The sequence below is a fragment of the Myotis myotis genome, unplaced genomic scaffold (assembly GCF_014108235.1).
Source record: "Myotis myotis isolate mMyoMyo1 unplaced genomic scaffold, mMyoMyo1.p scaffold_m19_p_9, whole genome shotgun sequence".
In the NCBI taxonomy this organism is placed as follows: Eukaryota; Metazoa; Chordata; class Mammalia; order Chiroptera; family Vespertilionidae; genus Myotis; species Myotis myotis.
The window spans coordinates 39,253,711-39,275,243 of NW_023416401.1; the positions used below are offsets into that span (position 1 = coordinate 39,253,711).

Here is a 21,533-nt window from a genome sequence, read left to right on the forward strand (position 1 = left end):
ATTGAGTTCAGAACCACACTTTTAAGTTCTCTCAAGAACTGTCTAGAAGCCGCCGATAAATGTAGTGAGATCCTCAAGAAATCTAATGAGACCCTCGATGTTATGATAAAGAACCAACTAGAAATTAAGCATACACGGACTGAAATAACGAATACTATACAGACTCCCAACAGCAGACCAGAGGAGCGCAAGGATCAGGGCAAAGATTTGAAATGCGAAGAAGCAAAAAACACCCAACCAGAAAAGCAAAATGAAAAAAGAACCCGAAAATACGAAGATAGTGTAAGGAGCCTCTGGGACAGCTTCAAGCGTACCAACATCAGAATTATAGGGGTGCCAGAAGATGAGAGAGAGCAAGATATTGAAAACCTATTTTTAGAAATAATGACAGAAAACTTCCCCCACCTGGTGAAAGAAATAGACTTACAGGTCCAGGAAGCGCAGAGAACCCCAAACAAAAGGAATCCAAAGAGGACCACACCAAGACACATCATAATTAAAATGCCAAGAGTAAAAGACAAAGAGAGAATCTTAAAAGCAGCAAGAGAAAGAAACTCAGTTACCTACAAGGGAATACCCATACGACTGTCAGCTGATTTCTCAACAGAAACTTTGCAGGCCAGAAGGGAATGGCAAGAAATATTCAAAGTGATGAATACCAAGAACCTACAACCAAGATTACTTTATCCAGCAAAGCTATCATTCAGAACTGAAGGTCAGATAAAGAGCTTCACAGATAAGGAAAAGCTAAAGGAGTTCATCACCACCAAACCAGTATTATATGAAATGCTGAAAGGTATCCTTTAAGAAGAGGAAGAAGAAAAAGGTAAAGATACAAATTATGAACAACAAACATGCATCTATCAACAAGTGAATCTAAGAATCAAGTGAATAAATAATCTGGTGATCATAATAGAATCAGGGACATAGAAAGGGAATGGACTTACTATTCTGGGGGGGGAAAGGGGTGTGGGAGATGCGGGAAGAGACTGGACAAAAATTGTGCACCTATGGATGAGGACATTGGGTGGGGAGTGAGGGCGGAGGGTGGGGTGGGAACTGGGAGGAGGGGAGTTATGGGGGGAAAAAAGAGGAACAAATGTAATAATCTGAACAATAAAGATTTAATTAAAAAAATAAATAAATAAAAGCTTTATACACACACAAAAAAAACAAAACATACAAACTCACAAACAACTTAAAATATAATTTATTTTAGTATCATGATATATATATATGCATATATACTATTTTAAAAATAAGCATGTACACTATAATCATTATAAAACATAAGTCAGCCTTACTTTAATATTATGAGAATAAAAGAGCATGTATAGAGTCAGTCTAATATTGTTGCATTTGCCTTTTAAAGTTAGAACCCATAAAATATTTAGCATATATTGTATTTTATCTTATTTCAGTTGTTATGTCATTATCATATAAATACCCTTAGGAATGTGCCAACTTATAACTTACATTCAAATAGCCAAAATCTCTTACCAATAATCTCTGGTAGATTAAAGTACCATTAAATCATGTAAAATGAGTAATCTAAAACATACTAGCCTAAGTTAAAACCCTGAGGAATTAAAATATTTTTACTCAATAGTTTTGGTTAAGTGCAATTGCATGTTTGTACTACTTTATTTAAGGTCATACTTGGTAAGGCATAGTAAAATAAAAATCTACAAAAATTACAATCTAACTCTGCATTTTCTTTTTTGCTACATAGTTGTTTTATTTCCCCCCAAAATAGTTTTTGCATGTCATTATGGACCTCTTCACCACCAGCTGGCTTATTTGCTTTATATACAGTAGCTAAGATTTGTGCGCAGTAAGCTGAGCTGCTTTCTATGGTTCAGACAACATGCACCTGAAAAACTACATGTTAGAGAGTTCATGTCCGTGCTCAACCATGGCCTGCACAAACTGCTTGAAGACTCGATCCATATAAGTGGACTGCCTTGGCCAGATGCCCTCCAGAAAACCAATATGGCCTCCATAAGAAGTAAGGACCAAAGCAACATTCGGATTTTGCTTAGCAGTTTCTATTGGAATAGCTTGGGGAAAAGACAGGGTGGGTAAGAAAGGGAAGGAGAGAGAAAAAATATAATTATTAACAACTTTTGGATAATAAGGAAAAGTGTATGTCTTTATTATTTCCGTCATTAGAAACAAAACACCATTAAACACATATTTGTAATGAGTATGGCTAATGGAATAAGTCTGACTAATTTATATTAATCATCTATCTCTATATTTTTTTATTGATTTTTGAGGGAGAGAGGAAGGAAGAGGGAGAGAGAGAAACATTGGTCAGTTGCCTCCCGCATGCATCCAGACCTGGGATCAAACCCACAAGCTGGGTATGTGCCCTGACCCAGAACTGAACAAGTTCTTTCTGTGCATGGGACAATGCTCAAACAACTGAGCCACACTAGCCAGGGTATATTCTTATAACAGTTCATCTTTACAATTATGTATTGGACCATCATTTTTGAAAGAACCAATTCAAGTGTTTAATCATAACACAAAAGAACAGGCCCAATCTTGTTATGAGAAATTAAAGATATTTCAGTATATGTGCTGCCGAAGCGAGCACAAGAAATTAAAGATATTTCAAGGAATGATAAATAGTTACATTATGCTGCAAGACTCCCACTTAGGTGTTACACCAGGAAAGAAAAACAACTAATCTTATGACCTTTGTGAGAGTTATAAATTCATTATGTATGACTTTGGTTAACTTTACATGACGTTAGATCCCAAATGGTGGCTGTATCAAGGATTCAAAATTATACCTGTGATCTGTATAGTAAAAACATATATAGATAGCAAAAAAGAATGAAATAAAATACTCCAAATGGTAACAGTGATTATTTTTGGGTGGTTAAAAACATTGGTGATTATTTTTTCTTTATATATTCCTTCTCTGAATTTATATTTATAGTCAGGAAAAAGAATAACTTTACTTTGAAAATATAGTTGCTATATGTAAATAATTCAGCAGTAATGAGAGTCTTTTTATATGCTCTACAAAAATCTTCCTGAATGAAAACTTTAAGGATATGAATTAAAGCTGTTCTTCCCCCATCCACCCCCATGCTTAGAGTTCAAACAATGAAAATGTTTTGATTTAAGATCTATAATGGATTCCAACCTGGCATGCAAAGTGCTTTGATTCAGATATGCTAAATCTTATCTCCCTATTTAAGGTAACATGGTTGATGCAATCATTAGACTTTCACATCTTGGGGAGAGTTTAGAGGTAAAGGAGCTAAGTAAAGGTCAGCTCTCACCACCCCACGCCCTTCTAAGGAAGGAAAGGACACTGACACACTATAACAGCAGTTCTCAACCTGTGGGTCGCGACCCCTTTGGGGGTCTAACGACCCTTTCACAGGGGTCGCCTAAGACCATCGGAAAACACATATATAATTACATATTGTTTTTGTGATTAATCATTATGCTTTAATTATGTTCAATTTGTAACAATGAAATTGGGGGGTCACCATAACATGAGGAACTGTATTGAAGGGTTGTGGCATTAGGAAGGTTGAGAACCACTGCACTATAATGAGAACTGAGCTCTTCCCAAGACAGAGCTTCTGCTGTGTGCCTAAGTTGCCTGTTTAGATGATGCTCTAAATTTGACCCCTCAAAATACTCTCTAAATCAAGGACCAGCAAGTCAAGTTCTTGTCTAAAAGGAGGCCTGGCCAAAACCGGTTTGTCTCAGTGGATAGAGCGTCGGCCCTCGGACTGAAAGGTCCCAGGTTCGATTCCGGTCAACGGTATGTATCTGGGTTGCGGGCACATCCCCAGTAGGAGATGTGCAGGAGGCGGCTGATTGATATTTCTCTCTTATCGATGTTTCTAATTCTCTATCTCTCTCCCTTCCTCTCTGCAAAAAATCAATAAAATATATTTTTTAAAAAAATCAATAAAATATATTAATAAATAAATAAATAAATAAATAAATAAATAAATAAATAAATAAATAAATAAATAAAAGGAGGCCTGAACTCACATCCTCAACCAGCAACACCTAAAAAGTGAACTTCTATAATAGGATCAGGTGTGAGAGCTTAAGGGGAGGGACAGGGAAAACAACTGAAACTATTTTTGCTTTTCACCTTTCATTAAGGCTTAGATTTGGAGTGCTTCATTTGCCTGCAATGGAATTATAAGAGCCCCAATTTTACACTCTGAATACACTCAGGAATTTCTAACATTGAAAGTTACAGTCACATCAGAAGAACAAAAGGCTGTCCACATTGAGTCATGTGAAAGATGCTGGCTGCCTTCCCTCTCAGAATGCAGACAATTGCCCACTATTTCAAGTTGCAAGACTAATTTACAGGCTTGAGAAAGAATAGAAAATAATGAGTTTAAACTTAAACCAATTGGGTCAAGTTAAATATTGGGAAATTTTTGTTGGTAGGAGAAGGGTCAGTGAAATATAAAAATAGATAAATACCAGACTTTCTTAATTCAATGGATAGGCTAAACAATCATTATGTAATTCAACTGATACTAAAGTTTACAGTTTGTGGTCAAAGGCCAAAAGTTTCAGTCATCTACTATTACCTGTGATTAATCATGAATCACGCAATTAATTGTTATCTCCTAGAGAGATGATAGGCGATTTATTTATTTATTTTTTTACATACTTTGGTGGATTTTCTGAAAGTTTGACAATACATATGTGTCGTGTTTGTAGTCAGAATAATTTTTTTAAATGAAGTAGATGGGAGAAAAAATTTTAAAGTACTTAGGGAAAAAAATAGGGAGAAAACGTTTTCTAAAAAGCTTCACAACATTTCACTGAAAAAGTCTACTGATTCCTAAGATAGTATGATTACTTATATGTTGTTGTTAGTCCTCACCAGAAAATATATTTTCCATTGATTTATTTTTATTTTTTTTGTTAATCCTCACCAAAGGCTATTTTTCCATTGATTTTTTTTTTTTTTTTTAAGAGAGAGTGGAAGAGAGGGGAAGAGACAGAGAGAAACATCCATGTGAGAGAGACACATTGATTGGTCGCCTCCCCTGTGCAACCAGACCAGGACCGGAGATCGAGCTTGCAACCCAAGTATGTGCCCTTGACCGAAATCGAACCCTGGACCCTATATCTGTTTCCAAATTCCATATTTCTTGAATTAAGAGAGGAAGTTAATTTGGCATAATTTTCTTTTGTACAGTATCCAGAGAAAAAACAAAGATTGTTTCCTTCAGATATAACTGTAGAGTCTGAATGTGCTACACTCATTAAGAGATTCAAGGACATCATGTTATAAAGTCTCAAGTTCTCGTCCAGGTTAAAAGGGGAGAAATATTCCAAAGCCTTCAGTATAGGAAGGAATCTCAGAAAGGAAAGGCAAGTGATGACTTTTGAAGCAAAGATACTATAATATACACTGTCCAAAGAATAGTATATTTGATAAGAAGGAAAGGTTATAAAAATGAGAACAATTAAAATACTGAGTCTTAATTTGTTCTCACAGTGGACTGTGACAACTTTAAAGTGATCTGATTTATTTATTTATTATAGATTTTTATTGATTTCAGAGAGGAAGGGAGAGGGAGAGAAACATCAATGATGAGAGAGAATCGCTGATTGGCTGCCTCCTGCATGCTCCTCACTGGGGGTCAAGGCCACAACCTGGGCATGGCCCTTGACTGAAATCGAACCCAGGACTCTTCAGTCCGCAGGCTGATGCTCTATCCACTGAGCCAAGCTGGCTAGAGCTGATCTGATATATTTAGATTAAATTATGTGTATCTAACGATTTTTTGTTTATCACAGTGGAAACTATAAGACTGGCATTTTATTATTATTGTGTGCCTAACAATATTTTAAAACAGTTAACTCATGTCAAAATGTATATAGCTATGTTAATTTTACCATGACTGGGTGAAAAAACGTCATCCACAGAATTCAGACACAACACTGGAATCCCTACTGATTTCAGTCTATGATTTGGACTGGCATCAGTATAATAATCATCAATTGTTTGGTATCCAAACATGACTGAAGTAAATCGCTTATCAAATTCTCTAATGGATTTAGCCTGTAACACAAAAACAGATTGTAATTATTTTGGGGATCAAAAAAGAAAATAAAAGTATTACATATAGTTTTTCTCCTACCTTCATGACATGATCCATGTCAATCTGTTTTACAAACATATGCCGGTGCCTGAAACAAAAGAATTTCAAAAGGAAAAAAGTAAGGTCATTCCTATCTCAAACATACCTAAATAATATATAACTAAGCCTAGCACAGGGCACCAAGTTGGTACTCCATGGTAAATATTTACTTAATTAGAGTACACAGATATTTGTCCCAAAGACATTTTTAAAGTAATTTTTTTCTATTTTTAATATGTTTTTATTAATTTTAGAGAGAAAGGAAAGGTGAGGGATATATAGAAAGAAACATCGATCGGCTGCCTCTTGCACACCCCCTACTGGGGACTTAGCCCACAACCTGGGCATGTGCTCTGACTGGGAATTGAACCAGTGACCTCTTGGTTCATGGGTCCATGCTCAACTGGCCTGGTTAAAGTAGTTTTTTCTTAATTTAGAAAGAATGAACCAGTTCTATAAAATAAATGTAAGGGCTGTTTCATAATAAATTAGACCTACACACTGTTGCTATTAAACCAATTTGGCCAAAAAGGCCTTATTTAAGCCAGAAGCTTTTAATTGGATACATTACCTGAAGAGATTATTTTTTAAATGGCTATACTGAAAATTATTACATATTTTTACATACATACTTATTTTTTAAATGTTGGTCATTTTTGTTGTATAACCATATTTTAATTGGAATCACCTTCTTCACTTTTCTTGCTACTGTCCCTCATTCCAGTGACCAACAGTAATTGACGATTCTTTAGTATTCTTAGCACTATTTTATAATCAACACCCTTACTTTAACAAATAGGTTAAGTTTAATCCAATGCTTAACGTCAACTTTTGGGTAACTATGGTTTTCAATAAGTCATGCACAAATTAACTGAGTTTTATTTAGAGTTTATATTTTAATTTAGCAATTCACCAAAAAATGCATGGTAACAATAATAAAAAAATAAACAGAAACATATCTATGTTCTTTGCTACCATACTGTTTAACTGTTAGAATATACACAAACAGTTCCAGAAAAATAAGTGCAAAGATGGTATTTTGACAATGTTAAGAACTGGGGGGACTGTTGCAAGCATATACTTAAGGAACCTATTATTCAGCACTGAAAACACTTGATATATACATTACTTACTACCTAGAAGAGAATTAGGTGCTAACATTAGTAACAAGTAGGAAATCCAGGGAAATAGTTCATATTGTTACTCAACACACTTGATACTAATGTTTTTAGTCTTTTAGAATAATTTAGAACAGTGACAGAACAATGATCTTCAAATGGGGGCCCATACCATTGGGGTTGTACAAGATAATCCATTGGAGTACAGAAAGAAAACATTAGAACTTTTATCTATATTTTCAGTTTATACTTAAAATCTTTTTACTCTTGTATACATTTCTAATATAAAGACCATTTTGTGCAGTAGTGAATGCATGCAATGTAACATAAATATGCATATATTAACAGCGCTGTGCTTTAAAACTTTTTATTGTTGGGGTATGTAATCCAAAAATTTTGGAGATAGCAGATTATAAAGATGACTCACTTATTAACTGAAGACTGGAGGCAAGTTGTCAAATAATAATTAAAAAGTAGCCAGTTTAGTGGTTTCTCCAATGACTCTGAACAAGCAAAAGTATTCCAACCAACTGAAAAGGTTGCAGCTGCCTTCAAAGGAGTTTTTGTCCCAATTTTGCCCAGGTAATTTAAAAGCAGCATTCTAAAATGAGGAGAAATAGGAAAGTCAGTGATGACTTTGTTATCTCTCAAGACATTCCATATCTAACTATGGACTTTATAAACTATGAAGAAGAAAAAGATAAGCCAGTGTTTAAATACTTTATCTTGGAAAAGCATGCAAGTACAGTATATTCATTCTTTCCTTACATTCATATACTTGTTTACCTTGCAGTGACTGTATTGTGAGTGGGAAATAGCGTACAGTTATTGCTTATATGTGCATCCTTCTATGAAAAAAAAAACATGAGATAATTCCATTGTGAAAGTGTTTTTTTCTTTATTTCATAATGATATTGGGGATTTATTAAAATTTTGCAAATCTCTATGCCCCAGCCTCTAGTTGAATGTTTAATTTAGTATTTTAGAGGTGTTTCAGGCAAACTTTTTCTATAAAAGTCTACATAATAAATGTTTTGGGTTTGGGGGGGCCTATAATCTCTGTTGCAACAACTTAACTCTGTGATTGTAGTTTGAAAGCAGCTGTAGACAATACATAAATAAATGGACATGAACATGTCCCAAAAAAGCATTTTATATTGACATTGAAATTTGAATTTTATATAATTTTCACATGTCATGAAATATTATTCTTGTTTTGATTTTTCTTTCAACCATTGAAAAGTAAAATAACCATTCTTAGCTTTTGGACTATACAAACACAGACAGCTGGCCAGATCTGGCCTGCAGGCTGTGGTTTTCCAACCGTTGGTATAGAGTAGTGGTTCTCAACCTTGGCTGCACATTAGAATCACCTGGGAATCTTTTTAAAATCTTGATTTCTGGGCCTCATTCTGGAGGCAGCCAAGGTTGAGAACCACTGAAATAGATGAACCTGGTGTTCAATGAATAGAGAAGAAAGCAAGAGACATGGCTGACAACCCAAGATTCCACGTGGGAATGGAAGAAGGAGTGAAATAAGACAAGCCCAACATCTTATCTGTCCCCACATGTTAGTAGTGCTGAGTCATCACCCTATATGGTTTGGCTAAGTGGATAGAGCATTGGCTTGCAGAATAAAGGGTCCTGGGTTCAATTCCAGTCAAGGGCACATGCCTGGGTTGCAGGCTCGATCCCCAGTAGAGGGCATGCAGGAGGCGGCCAATCAGCGATTCTCATCACTGATATTTCTATCTCTCTCTCCCTCTCCCTTACTCTCTGAAATCAATAAAAAATATATATAAAAAAAAATGAGTAAGAGACCTTCCTGTCCTTGAGGAGTCCACAATCTAATTAGAAAAGAGGATCAGAGTGACTATTTCCATCCAATATGACTAGAACCATGACAGAGATAAGCACAGGCTGGCACTGGGCCCAGGGGAGGTACCTCACACAGACAGGAGAAGGTAATTAGAAAGACTCTCCTAGAGTACATGCCCTTGACCAGAATCGAACCTGGGACCCTTCAGTCCACAGGCGGACATTCTATCCACTGAGCCAAACCAGTCAGGGGTCTTCTCCTCTCTTCCTTTTCCCTAGTGGTTCTCAACCCTCCTAATGCCGCGACCCTTTAATACAGTTCCTCATGTTGTGGCGACCCCCAATTTCATTGTTACAAATTGAACATAATTAAAGCATAGTGATTAATCACAAAAACAATATTTAATTATATACGTATTTTCCGATGGTCTTAGGCAATCCCTGTGAAAGGGTCGCGACCCACAGGTTGAGAACCGCTGCAAGAAGGAAAGGAGAAAGGCAGAGGGTTTTGAATCCGTACCAAAAGGAGGGAAAAAGAACTCTACTTGGACACAGAGCAGTCCAAGTAAGACCCCAGAGGCTTGAAATAGTGTACAAGTTGGGGAATTATGATGTGTTCCAACCATAAAGTGAAAGAAAGGATGGAAGGAGATGAGGTTGGAGAAAGGGGTCCCAGGCTGTCCTCACATGGAAGTCATTACAAAGCCTCTTTCCCCACACTCCCTCCTCACTCTCTTTCTCCCTTTCACCAGGTTCATCTATTTGCTTTAAAATAACCCCTCAATTGAAAATTGAAAACAATTCTTTTTGAGGTTGTTTTATCTTCCTTCAAAACAGCCCTGACTGGTTTGGCTCAGTGGATAGAGCGTTGCCCTGCGGGCTGAAGGGTCCCAGGTTTGATTCCGCAGAAGGGAGAGCTTTCAAATTGGCTGCACATTGGAATCACTTGGGGAGTTTTTAAAACTGTTACAGATGTTTGTGTCTCACTCCAGAGATTCTGAAGAATTGGTCTGAGCGGCCATTCTGGTTGCCTGCACATCCTTGTACCAGAGAGCAAATCTCTAAAGGGCCCCCTACTCTAGGGTTAGGCTTTCTGAGTCGTGGCAGAACGCTTAGCCCCTAAAGTAACTACTTTTCTCCTTCCTGTTATTTATCTTTATCTCCTAGCACATATGTTCCTCCTTTCTTTTTATTCTATCAATTTTCCTGATTCTACCCTAGTTTTATTGTGGTTAAAGGGACAAAAATGGAGTGTACTAATACCAATGTCAGAAATCTTAGTTTAACAATGCCATCTAAGAAAAAGGACGATACCCTAAATTCTGCTTCTCATTATAGTACTTTCTGTTCTTTATTTCTCCAATTGCCTAGGTTCTGAAATTGGAGAAATGGGTAAGAATTATTTTCGTTTTTCTAACCCAAATGGCTTGCAGGTGAATGTGATGAGGTTTCGGATCAGAAATGGAGATTTCATTTTGGAAAAGGACTCTTTGTAACGACTCTGTATACAGTGCTGTGGTTCACCAAGCCGTTTCAAGGGTTAATGCTTACTCTCCTGCAGAGGGTTCATTCTCTGGTCCTAGTTCTGGTGGCCGTATTCTTCGGCTGAAGGCCATAGATCTCTGGGAGGCTGGTATAATGGGCACATTGGAAGAGGTGGAAGGGAAGCCATCAGGAAGCAGGACCAGGAGTAGCTATGTTCAAGTAGGTGGCTAGGGTACGTTTTGGTTATTTATTACCCGGGAGCAAAATTATGTCAAGATGTTACCCCAAAAAGTGCTGCTTTACTCTCACAGAAAAACGACTTCATTTTGAGAGAGAGAGAGAGAGAGGGAGATAGAGAGAGAGAGAGAGAGAGAGAGGGAGAGAGAGAGAGAGAGAGAGAGAGAGAAACACCATGGATTAAGAGCTTAAAAGGCATATCAATCCAAATGTTTGAACTTTATATCTGGCTCCTGACTCAAACTGTAAAAATCAGCCAACCAACAAACTGACAATTGGAGAAATGTGACACTGACTAAATATTTAATAAAATTTAGGAATTACTGTTAGTTTTGTTTACATATAACGGTACTGTTTGTTTTTTAAAAAGACTACTTTTAGAGATTCTTACTGAAATATTTATAAATGATGTAGAATTCATTGTAGAATAATCAGAGTTGGGAGGGATGGGGAGTGACACTGATAAACAAGATTATCCTTGAGTTGATAATTGTTGAAGCTGTGTGATTAATATATATGGGGGATCATTATATCTTCTCTTTTATGTATTTTTGTAAGTTTCTATACATTTCTTTTCTTTCTTTCTTTTTTATTGTCCTATACATTTCTTAAAGCTAGTTTACCAATTCATGGGGAGACTGGAATCTGACTGGTTCTGGGCAGCCTGGGTTCCTTAGGTAGACTCAGTTCTGGTTCAAAGCCCCTACTTGACTCCAGGCATCACAGGCTTGGGGATTACCCCAGTCTGGGGGCTGGGGGGCAGGGAGCACGGGGCATAAGGATCTTGGTCAGACGCTTTTGTCTGTAACACTCCAAAAGAAAAACAAAACCAAAAACGTGTCACGCTGTAAAGCACATCCCCAAATGGTAAACTGACTTGTGAATGTGTCATAGTGCTAGGCAACTCGAAAGGGTGCTTCCTTCGAACAATTTACAAGACATTAATATTCAACCAGCTGCAAAGGCTAATGGTCAAGTTCTGCCTTCAGGCACTGAGGTTTCAATGTGACATGAATAGGCATTTCCCAGGAGCTTCTGAATAGAGAATCTGGGCCTGTTTATGTAAGGTCTGGCCTTAAAAAAGTCAAGAATTTATAAGATTAAGGGAAAAAAAGTTCAGCTGGCACCTTGTCCTTTTAGGTTCACATTTTGGGACAAAAGAAACAAAAGTGAAAAACTGCCCATTAAGCACAATTCAGAGATTCTGCTGGGTTTTCTGCATTGATTCAGATTTCTTTCTTTAGTAGGTCAAGTCAGACCTTCCATGCTAATGTAAGAAATATACTCTTTTCCTCTTAATTTATGTTTATCAGAGTCTAAAAAAGGTGAGTAAAGCCTATTTTTCAGAGTCTATCATTTGTAAAAGCCGTTCACTTTCAAATAAATATGCTCTTAAGATAATCTGTAAATTGAGATGATAGATAAGTCAATTATAAAATTAAGACATTTTATATCTCCAGTGTTTCTTGATTTTAAAGAATAGCTTTGGGCAATGGTTTAGGAAATCTAAAATGCCAGATAATAAAAATTTTGGATTTTATTAAGTTCAGTATCACTAGAACAAAAAATACAAACATTACTACTAGAAATGAACCTACCTATAATACACAGCCTAAAAGTTCCAAAGAAAAAAAAGCCCCAAAGTAATTGCAAGCAGTACAAGCTATAATAATATTCATATGGTTTAAATGTCAGCTGGAATAGGGAGTTAACAACAAAATTTTACAGTTTCTAGGAGAGCATTCCAGAGTAGGTCATATGCCCAACAACCAAACCAAAGCACACCCGAGGAAAGAGTCTTTGAAGGCCTCTCCAGCTGGAGAGAGCAGTAAGTGCTTATTTCTATGACTGGAGTGCTAAAAATCATGCTACAAGTTCAGCTTCCTGAGTGGTTCAGGAGAACACAGTTGCAGGGCCAGCCAGGAGTACATCAGGGAACCTGACGAGCCTTCATGCTCACAAAACCCCCAGTACCCCAAGGAAGTACTTGTATCCTTTTCACTGCAGAGACCAGTAGTCAAGGAAAATATTAAAATTCCCCTGAACGAATTCCTTCATTCACTCAATCATATGGTAAATATGATAAAATTAATAAAACATTTATTTTAAAATGTCTATGCTAATGGTCCTCTCTGGAAGAGGCAGTTGGTAAGACCACTTCTCTCAGACATTTTAGAAAGGAAAAACCTTACCCTCCCATTGAAACCCCTGCTGCCAGGAAAGGAGCAGAAGGGTACAGACTGTGTACGTGGTGAATAACTGTCTCCAAATCTTCAGTGTTAGCGCAACAGTAAGTCCTTGGCGTCTGTAAGCAGTGACAGGTAAAGTACAGCATTTAAAATTGTGAGGTTCATGATTTGTATAATGCAGTAATGTAAAAAAGAGCAAGAAGTCATAAATATGGGGAAATAACCTTTGTTTGCACATATTATGAATAATAAAAATTTATAATTTCCTTATCTTGCAATACACATGTATGTTATTTAAAGTCAATGCTATTCAAGTTGGCACTAACAAAAAGACTTTGATCAGCGAGGAAGGCTTGATAGAAATGAGCAAGACCTTAAGTTATATACCTTATATTAAACAGAAACACAGCTCCCTACTCAGATGTGTCTCTGACTAAACAAGAACAGTCAATTTATGAAGAAAAAGTGGAGGATTACACCTTTGTATAGGAAAAAAAACATTTATGCCCGACAAAGTAATTCCTTATTTAAAAACAAACAAACAAAAAAGGCTTTCCAATAATGACATAAAAAATTAAATTTGTGGCTCATTTCTAACTGGAAAACTGTTTTCTCTATCCCGAGTGCTGTCTACCAGTGAAGGACTGTGGTTTTCTGGCACTGCCTTCACTCTAGATAAAGCAATATCCAGTCTGATCTATTAATTAAACATTTGATTTTACAATAAAAGCCCCAGCTGCACTTCAATGAAACAGACATTTAAAATGGTAAAATATGTAAAGCTGATTATGCCTCCATACATAATGTATTTAAACAAATGGTTTTCATGTGAACTTCATCAATGAAGGCTCTGTTTCTAGTTGAAAAGCTTCACAGATGCATTGTTTGAGATGTGTGAGAAAAGGGCAATCCTGTCTATAGAATATGCGCAACTGTGTATATGAATAAAGTTTATGTAAAATAAAACTTAATACCAAGGAGAGGAATCTGGTAACATTACTCTAATAAAATACTGAAACCAGTTATCTACACCACTCTGATTACAGTATTACAATAAACCATGATCACAATATGAAGGTATATCATCCATTATTTAATCACTAATGAGTAGTCTAAGAAAATTAAAATTTTCAACAATCCTTTTAATTAAACCCAAGATTAAGAGACTACCTACTGCCTACTGTCATCTTTTTGAGATCTTCAAATACGGAATTTTCCAAAAGATAAATGTTAACCTGACAGCATTTATAATGGCAAAACCATGAGGGCGATCCTATTATCACATTTATTTTATAAATAGGAAACTGAGTTTAGAGACGTTAAATAAATCCTGTTACACCTGAACAGCTGACTAAGCTGAGATAATTTAAAAAATACTCTGTGATTAAATGCATTTGAGTGACACAAATTCACTGTAAAATCTAAATAGGACAATATCTACTACCATGCTCATTTACAGTGACTGCAGAATTTGTCACAAGTATTCAGGTGAAAAAGTCATCCTTACTTGGCATTTTTATTACATGTGAGTCTTTTCACACTGCATAATTAAAAATTAAAATTATTTTTAATTTTTACATAAGAACCATTTTATTTTCGATGATCATACCTTTTCTGCCTAAATTCACAATGATATAGGAAATCAGATTTACATAGACAAACAATGCATAAATGTCAACCAAAGTTCGCATATAGCTTCACACACACACACACACACACACACACACACATACACCTATATTCCTTAATCTGAGTATTAGATTTCTAAATAGAATCTGAGATATCAAGAACCCTAAAGACATTTATTTTTAAAAAACAAACAAACCCTCTCATTTTCTAGTTGACAAACAGTCTATGGGCCCAGCACGCTTGCGCTGCACCACGCTGCTCTCTGACAAATAGTCTAGATAGGTTGAAATATCAAGATCATTTTAAAAAATTAATGATAGAAGGGGGTGTTAAAGAACATGTTCTTGCTCTGAAAATTCTATTAGCACTATCTGGCAATCCAAAAACAAGATGGGTCAATCTGTAATCTACAGAGATTTCCAAGAGAGACTGCTGGGCCTGGGCAGTGAGATGGAAGGGAAGAAAAGAAAGGAGGAGTACAGAAAGATGTATGAAAAGGAAGAAGGAGGTGATGGAGTAAGTAGCTCAGATGAACAGAGCAAGCATGTCAAACTCACGGCCCACAATGAATATTTTTGTGGCCCAGCCAATATAACAAACGGTATGTAAGAAATGTTTTAATAAAAATTTCACAACTTAATTTTTACAATATCCTGTTATACATAATTATTAATAACGAACTACAATGTTCACTAACGACTGATTACTATAGTCGTGTTGCATTCATTTCCCTTACACGGCTTATGCACAGGCGCACCGTTTCTCTCCACTAATACTAGCAGCCGATTGCCATGTCATTAGTCTTGGACTGATTTGTTTGGTGTGTGCAACAGGAAATATTTCGCTTTCGGAAAACAAGAAAAATAGGTTTATTTGCATTACACTTATTAATTTGTGCAGTTATTCAGTGTCTGGTAAGTTAATGTTCAAGAAAAAATATTAATTTTTATTAAAATGTTCTATTATTTTATGTTAACGATTACTCATTTATTTCAGCCCTGTGTATTCAGCATGTCTCTATCGAAATAAACCTATGTTTCTCTGAAAATTGAAGCTTTTGTTTTTCCCCAGTCCACATAAACTTAAACCTTGTTAGCCTTTGAGTTTGACATGCTTGACTTAGAGGATAAGGAAAGATGAAGAAATGCGGAGTGTGTGAAATACTGAGAGTCTGGGGAATGGTTAAGGAGAGAACACTACGTCAGCAGAAATAAAACACTGTATAGCTTTAAAATTTCTCAATTATTTATGAACAAGTCACCAAAATGTACTCTTGTTATGCAAGTTTTAAGTGAGGTACGTGTGCACACATATGTACACATGCACACACACATACACACGACCACACACAGAGTTAGGGTACAAGAAAAACGGTCTATGAAAAATTATTAGGATCAGAAACTCATAGTGGCTGAACTCTTTGTAAATTATCATTCCTAAAGTAAGTGGGAAATATGACAGTTCACAAAATAATCATTAACATTAGGGAGTCTGTGGGCAACTTTCCGGATTCCTAACCTTGAAAACCCATCCGCAGAGAGCAAGAAAAGGTACCAACTACTCCAAGGACTCCAAGAGTCCTGCAGGAATATCTGAGGATCAGTCTACTGAGACGAGAACTACCTGTCTCCTACAGCTAACAGCCCCCGGGGGCCAAAGTGCAGGCTTCTCATTTCCTAGTGAGCAAGGCTTTTGGCTTTCCCTCAACTCTGCAATGACTAATTGGAAATGAGGACAATATGGTGGTGGAGAATTTCTACTTTACTGCTTTGCAGAAGCCATAGTAATCCCTATGAATTCTAAGTATATCACCAACATATTTCAGCAAACCGTTTACTTTTGCATTTCTTCCACTCCTAGGAGAAGTGCTTACTCTAAATTCTAGTTCACCTTTTCTAGCTCTTTTGGGTTCATTTCAGTTAGAGTTCCTTCCTGTTTGATCTTTGCTGATTCATCTTTTGTTCTTTTTTATGCCTACATTGAATCCTTTCTGGAACAAGGTAAGGTCTAAATAAACACAGGGTTCCTCTGGTCTGAAACAGTAATTGTTCATAATTCTAAGGCAGAAGGAAGAAGGGTTACCAAGGGACCTATCTATCAAAGCTAGTTTTAAAAATCAATAATGTGATGCATTAGGGTACAAGAAGTATATATTAAATTATAATTGGGGGGAGGTTGGGGGTTAATGGGGGGGATGAGGACACATTTATAATACCTTAACTAATAATAATAAAAAAATAAATTAAAATAATAAATAAATAAAAAACATATTTAAAAAAATAAAATAAATTATAACTAATTAAGTCCCTTAAATTTCTTTTTTAAAGCAGTTTTTATAAAAGGATATAATTATAATTAAATTTTAGTGATTTTACATTCTTATTCTTTTTTAAATTCGATCACATTAGCCTCTTTGATACAGATTTTTGCTGGGGGCACTAGTTAATCAGAACTCAACCTAGTGCACTGTATAAGAATCAAAGCTACTCTTATCCCCTCACTTAGAACTCAGTGAATTCTTAAAAAAAGAAAAGTCTATCTATATAGTATCACTTTGCAAGAACTCAAAGTGTCCATGGAGATTTTTCAAAAATCCAATTGCACTGGCCGGTGTGACTCAGTTGGTTGGGCATCGTCCCTTGCACCAGGAGGTTGCAGGTTCAATTTCTGATCAAGGGCATATTACTGGGTTTCTTCTTGATCTCCGTAGGGGGTGTGCAGGAGGCAACGGATTGATGTTGGGCTCTCACATCGATGTTTCTGTCTCCCTCTCCTTTCCTCTCTCTCTAAAAATCAATCAGCCCAGTTTGGCTCAGTGGATAGAGCGTCGGAGTGCGGACTGATGTTTCTAACTCTCTATCACTTTCCCTTCCTCCCTGTAAAAAATCAATAAAATATATATTTTTTAAAAATCAATCAACTATTCTTTTAAAAAAATCCAATGAATGTTTATGGCTAAAAGTTACTGGGTTGCTGTATTCTTTCAAAGTAAATTTCTAATTAACATTAAATGCTGAGGGTAGGTTTTTGAAGCTTCCTCCTTCCTATTTATTTTGTTCTAAGACGGTATTGGATTTCTCCCCTTGGCTCTACAAATGGTCCCCAAGCAATCTCAGTCATCTGAGTTCCACTTCTGCTTGCACACTGACAATCTGTAGCCTGTGCATCTCTCCTGAGCGCCAGGCTAGTATATCCAACCGTTTACTAGAAATTTCCACCTAGATGATCTAAAGCACCATAAACATCTAAAACTAAATTTATTTTTATTATATCTAAACCTCCTAAATCCTCCTAAATGTCCTATTTCAGCAAATATCAGTGCCTTTTACCAGTTCACCAAGCTAGAAATGTTAACCTTGACTCCCACATAATCTATCACATGAATATCCCTCATTTTTGTTCTCTTCTTCCTACCTCCTACCTCTGCTTTCAAACTCTGGGTAGGTCTATAGTAACTGATTTTTTTACTGGCCTCCCAGCCTCCAAATCCCTACCCCTCTATCTCTCTCTCTCTTTTTTTTTTCATTGGGAAAAACTCCATCTCTTTTTTACACACTGCTCTAAGTTCTCTTTCTAAGACGTGACCATGATCAAATTATTTCATATGTCAATTATACCTCAATAAAGCAAAGATATTGTTTTATCTATCTGTCTATCTATCCTCACCCAAGGATATTTTTTCCATTGATTTTTAGAGAGAGTGGAAGGGAGGAAGAGAAAGAGAGAGAGAGAGAGGGTTGGGGATTGAACCTGCAACCCAGGCACGTGCCCTTGACTAGGAATCAAACCTGCTACTCTTTGGTGTGAGAGCCAGTGCTCTAACCACTGAAAAACCTGCCAGGGCTAAAAAACATGTGTGTGTTTTTTTAATGTCTATGGTTCAATACTATGTTCCTGAGGATATAACACATGAGACTTCAAAATTTGGTCCTAGCCCTAACTGGTTTGGCTCAGTGGATAGAGCGTCGGCCTGTGGACTCAAGGGTCCCAGGTTCTATTCCGGTCAAGGGCATGACCTTGGTTGCAAGCACATACCCAGTAGGGAGTGTGCAGGAGGCAGTTGATCAATGTTTCTCTCTCATCGATGTTTCTAACTCTCTATCCCTCTCCCTTCCTCTCTGTAAAAAAAATCAATAAAATATATTTTTTTAAAAATTTGGTCCTAGAAGAATTCCCATCACTTCCTGAATAATGAGAAGGGAGTAGAGCATAATGGTCAAGAACATAAGCACATAGTCAGACTACCTGGGTCTAAATCCTGGCTCTGAATTCCTTGGCTAGGGCAAGTTCTTAACATATTTATGTGTCATTTTCTTCCTCTGGAAAACGGGGATGATGGTGACTATAGTTACCTAAATCATTGAGTTGTTTATATTGCTGATTATTAAGCATGAAAAAACATAACTGATATATTCTAAGGCCTCAATAAACATTAGACAAAATTATCATCATCATTATCCCTCCACAAGTATTTTTTCCCCAAAATATTTTTTTTATTGATTTCAGAGAGGAAGGGAAAGGGAGAGAGAGATAGAAACATCAATGATGAGAGAATCATTGGTTGGCTGCCTCCTGCACGGGCCCCCCACTGGGGACCAAGCCTGCAACCCAGGCATGTGCCCTGACCAGGAACTGAACTGTTGACCTCCTGGTTCATAGGTTGACACTCAACCACTGAGCCATGACGACTGGGTGTACGCAGGCCATGCTCTTTTAATGCCTTGCTTTTTGTGCTGAGAAGGCTTCTCTTTCCCCTCTCCTGGCTCAATACCATAGCCTTCAAGATCCAACTCAAATTTATCTCCACTAGTGTTCTCTCACCTCCCCCAGGTATTAGTTACTCCATCCCTTTATGCTCTGTAGCCTTAATAGATCTTCTCACAGTTGCACTTAGCACTGTATTGTGCATATTTTTATGTGTCCGACACTCTCTTGTAACTTAAGTTAAAGCTATTATGGCTTAGGGTTGTGTACACTCCTAATAATATGTACACTCCTCACCCTACAGTGCCTGATTTAATAGGCATACAACACGGCTCTGCTGAATGAACAGATCTTTGTCCCTCACTTTATGGGACCTAATGGAGTTTACTTTGTAGCACATTACTTCCTTGAGAGCCTCAGACCGTGTCTTCCCATCTTTGTATCCTTAAAGCACCTAGAAAGACACACAGCCCTGGCCGGTGGTGCTCAGTGGCTAGAGCGACAACCTGTGCACCGGAGGGTCTCAGGTTCAATTCCTAGTCAAGGGCACATGCCTAGGTTGCAGGTTCCATCCTGGGCCCTGGTTGGGGCAAGTGTGGGAGACAACCAATTGATGTGCCTCTCTCATATCGATGTTTCTCTCTCTCCTCTCTCTCTCTCCCTTCCTCCTCCCTTCCATTCTCCCTCTAGAAGTCAATGGAAAATTATCCTTACTCCTCACAAGGATTAAAAAAAAAGAAAAGAAAGAAAGGCACACAGTGGATCAAAAGCTGCTCAAAAACAATTTGTGCCCTGGCTGGTGTGACTCGGTTGGAACATCATCCCATATGCCAGAAGGTCGAGGGTTGGGTTCCAGTCAGGAGCACCTACCTAGGTTGTATGTTCAATCCCTGGAGGGGGAGTATAGGGGAGGCAACCCATGGATATCTCTCTCTCTCACACACACATCAGTCTCTGTCTCTCTCCATCACTCTGTCTCTCTCTCCCCCTACCTCTCTCTCTAAAAATCAATGAACCTGTCCCCAGGTGAGGATTAAATAAATAGTACTGCACTTTTAAAAACAAACAAACAACAATTTGTTTAATCCAGGGCCATAGTGACAAATTCAAACATTCCCCTTTAGAGTATCCACCATCTGTCTGCAAGATTCCTAAAAGGCTGGATAAATAAAGAAATGTGAACCTTCACATCAAACTATTATGAGGCACTTTAGTAAGATCATAAACACTTTATAACTTTAGCTTTTAAAATCATATTGATCTTGCTTCCCTCCAAGGCCCAGGTCTCTTTAAACAAAGAAAAACGGCTCTTCTTCCCCCGTGTTCTCATAAAGTACTGGCGTTAATGACATGATTGCAATTTTTTATCTTCAGCATGACTAATTTATAGGCGTAATAACAAGCTCTATCAATGAGTCAAAAAAATGTTTCTTTCAATTCTGATAGAATTGTCTTTGACCTGTTGAAATGGTGAGGAACTAGTAGCTGAAAAGCTTTCAGCGAGTGTAATATTTCTCATTCCATCTCACAGGTTTAACATCAAATAGAGTGATGATTTTCTAGGAGATGAAAGAACTTCTATCATCATAGCAAAAAAAGCTTTAGGGGGCGGTTAGAGAAAAAAAGTTGATTTAAAAATAGTATTTTCTCTATGTATACTTTGATGGGCATCTAGACATATAACACAGTCAATCTGTTTCATGGAAAAGTAAAATTCTTAAGTGAAAAAAGGGATCACTGTGCTGGTTAACTTGTTTTATACTAGTTAAATTTTTGGTTTTGTTTTTTTAATCCTCACCCGAGGATATTTTTCCATTTATTTTTACATTGAGTGGAAGAGAGAGGGAAAGACAGAGAGAAATATCTATGTGAGAGAAACACATGGATTGGTTGCCTCCTGCAGGAGCCCCGACCAGGGCCCAGGCCGGGGAGGAGCCTGCAACCCAGGTACGTGCACTTGACCGAAATTGAACCCGGGACCCTTTGGTCGACAGGCCGACGTTCTATCCACTGAGCCAAACCGGCTAGGGTTGTACTAGTTAATTTTTAAAGAAAACATGTTTTGCATTAAAAATGATGTAAATATCTATTGATGTTAAAATACAGTAAGTGCAAAAGTTGTTATAAAATAAAATGTTAATTTTTATAAAAACAGAAATATATTACATATTTGCCATTTAAATATAAGATCTGAATGA

The 21,533-nt window shown here is 37.0% G+C and overlaps 1 protein-coding gene across 2 annotated transcripts in view; it reads right to left on the reverse strand.

Annotated features, from left to right (window-relative positions):
- Positions 1-1,254: 1,254 nt before the first annotated feature.
- Positions 1,255-21,533, reverse strand: part of ABHD3 (abhydrolase domain containing 3, phospholipase) — a 34,930-nt gene continuing 14,651 nt past the window's right edge. Inside the window, exons 5-9 of one of the 2 annotated variants that reach the window (XM_036322932.1) lie at positions 13,006-13,118; positions 7,701-7,874; positions 6,156-6,204; positions 5,911-6,076; positions 1,255-2,060 (exon numbers count right to left, since the gene is read on the reverse strand). In XM_036322932.1, the coding sequence (XP_036178825.1) occupies positions 1,882-2,060; positions 5,911-6,076; positions 6,156-6,204; positions 7,701-7,874; positions 13,006-13,118 (681 nt within the window). In that variant the 3' untranslated portion in view covers positions 1,255-1,881. The remainder of the gene's footprint in view (positions 2,061-5,910; positions 6,077-6,155; positions 6,205-7,700; positions 7,875-13,005; positions 13,119-21,533) is intronic. The other variant, XM_036322933.1, reaches the window with a different exon arrangement.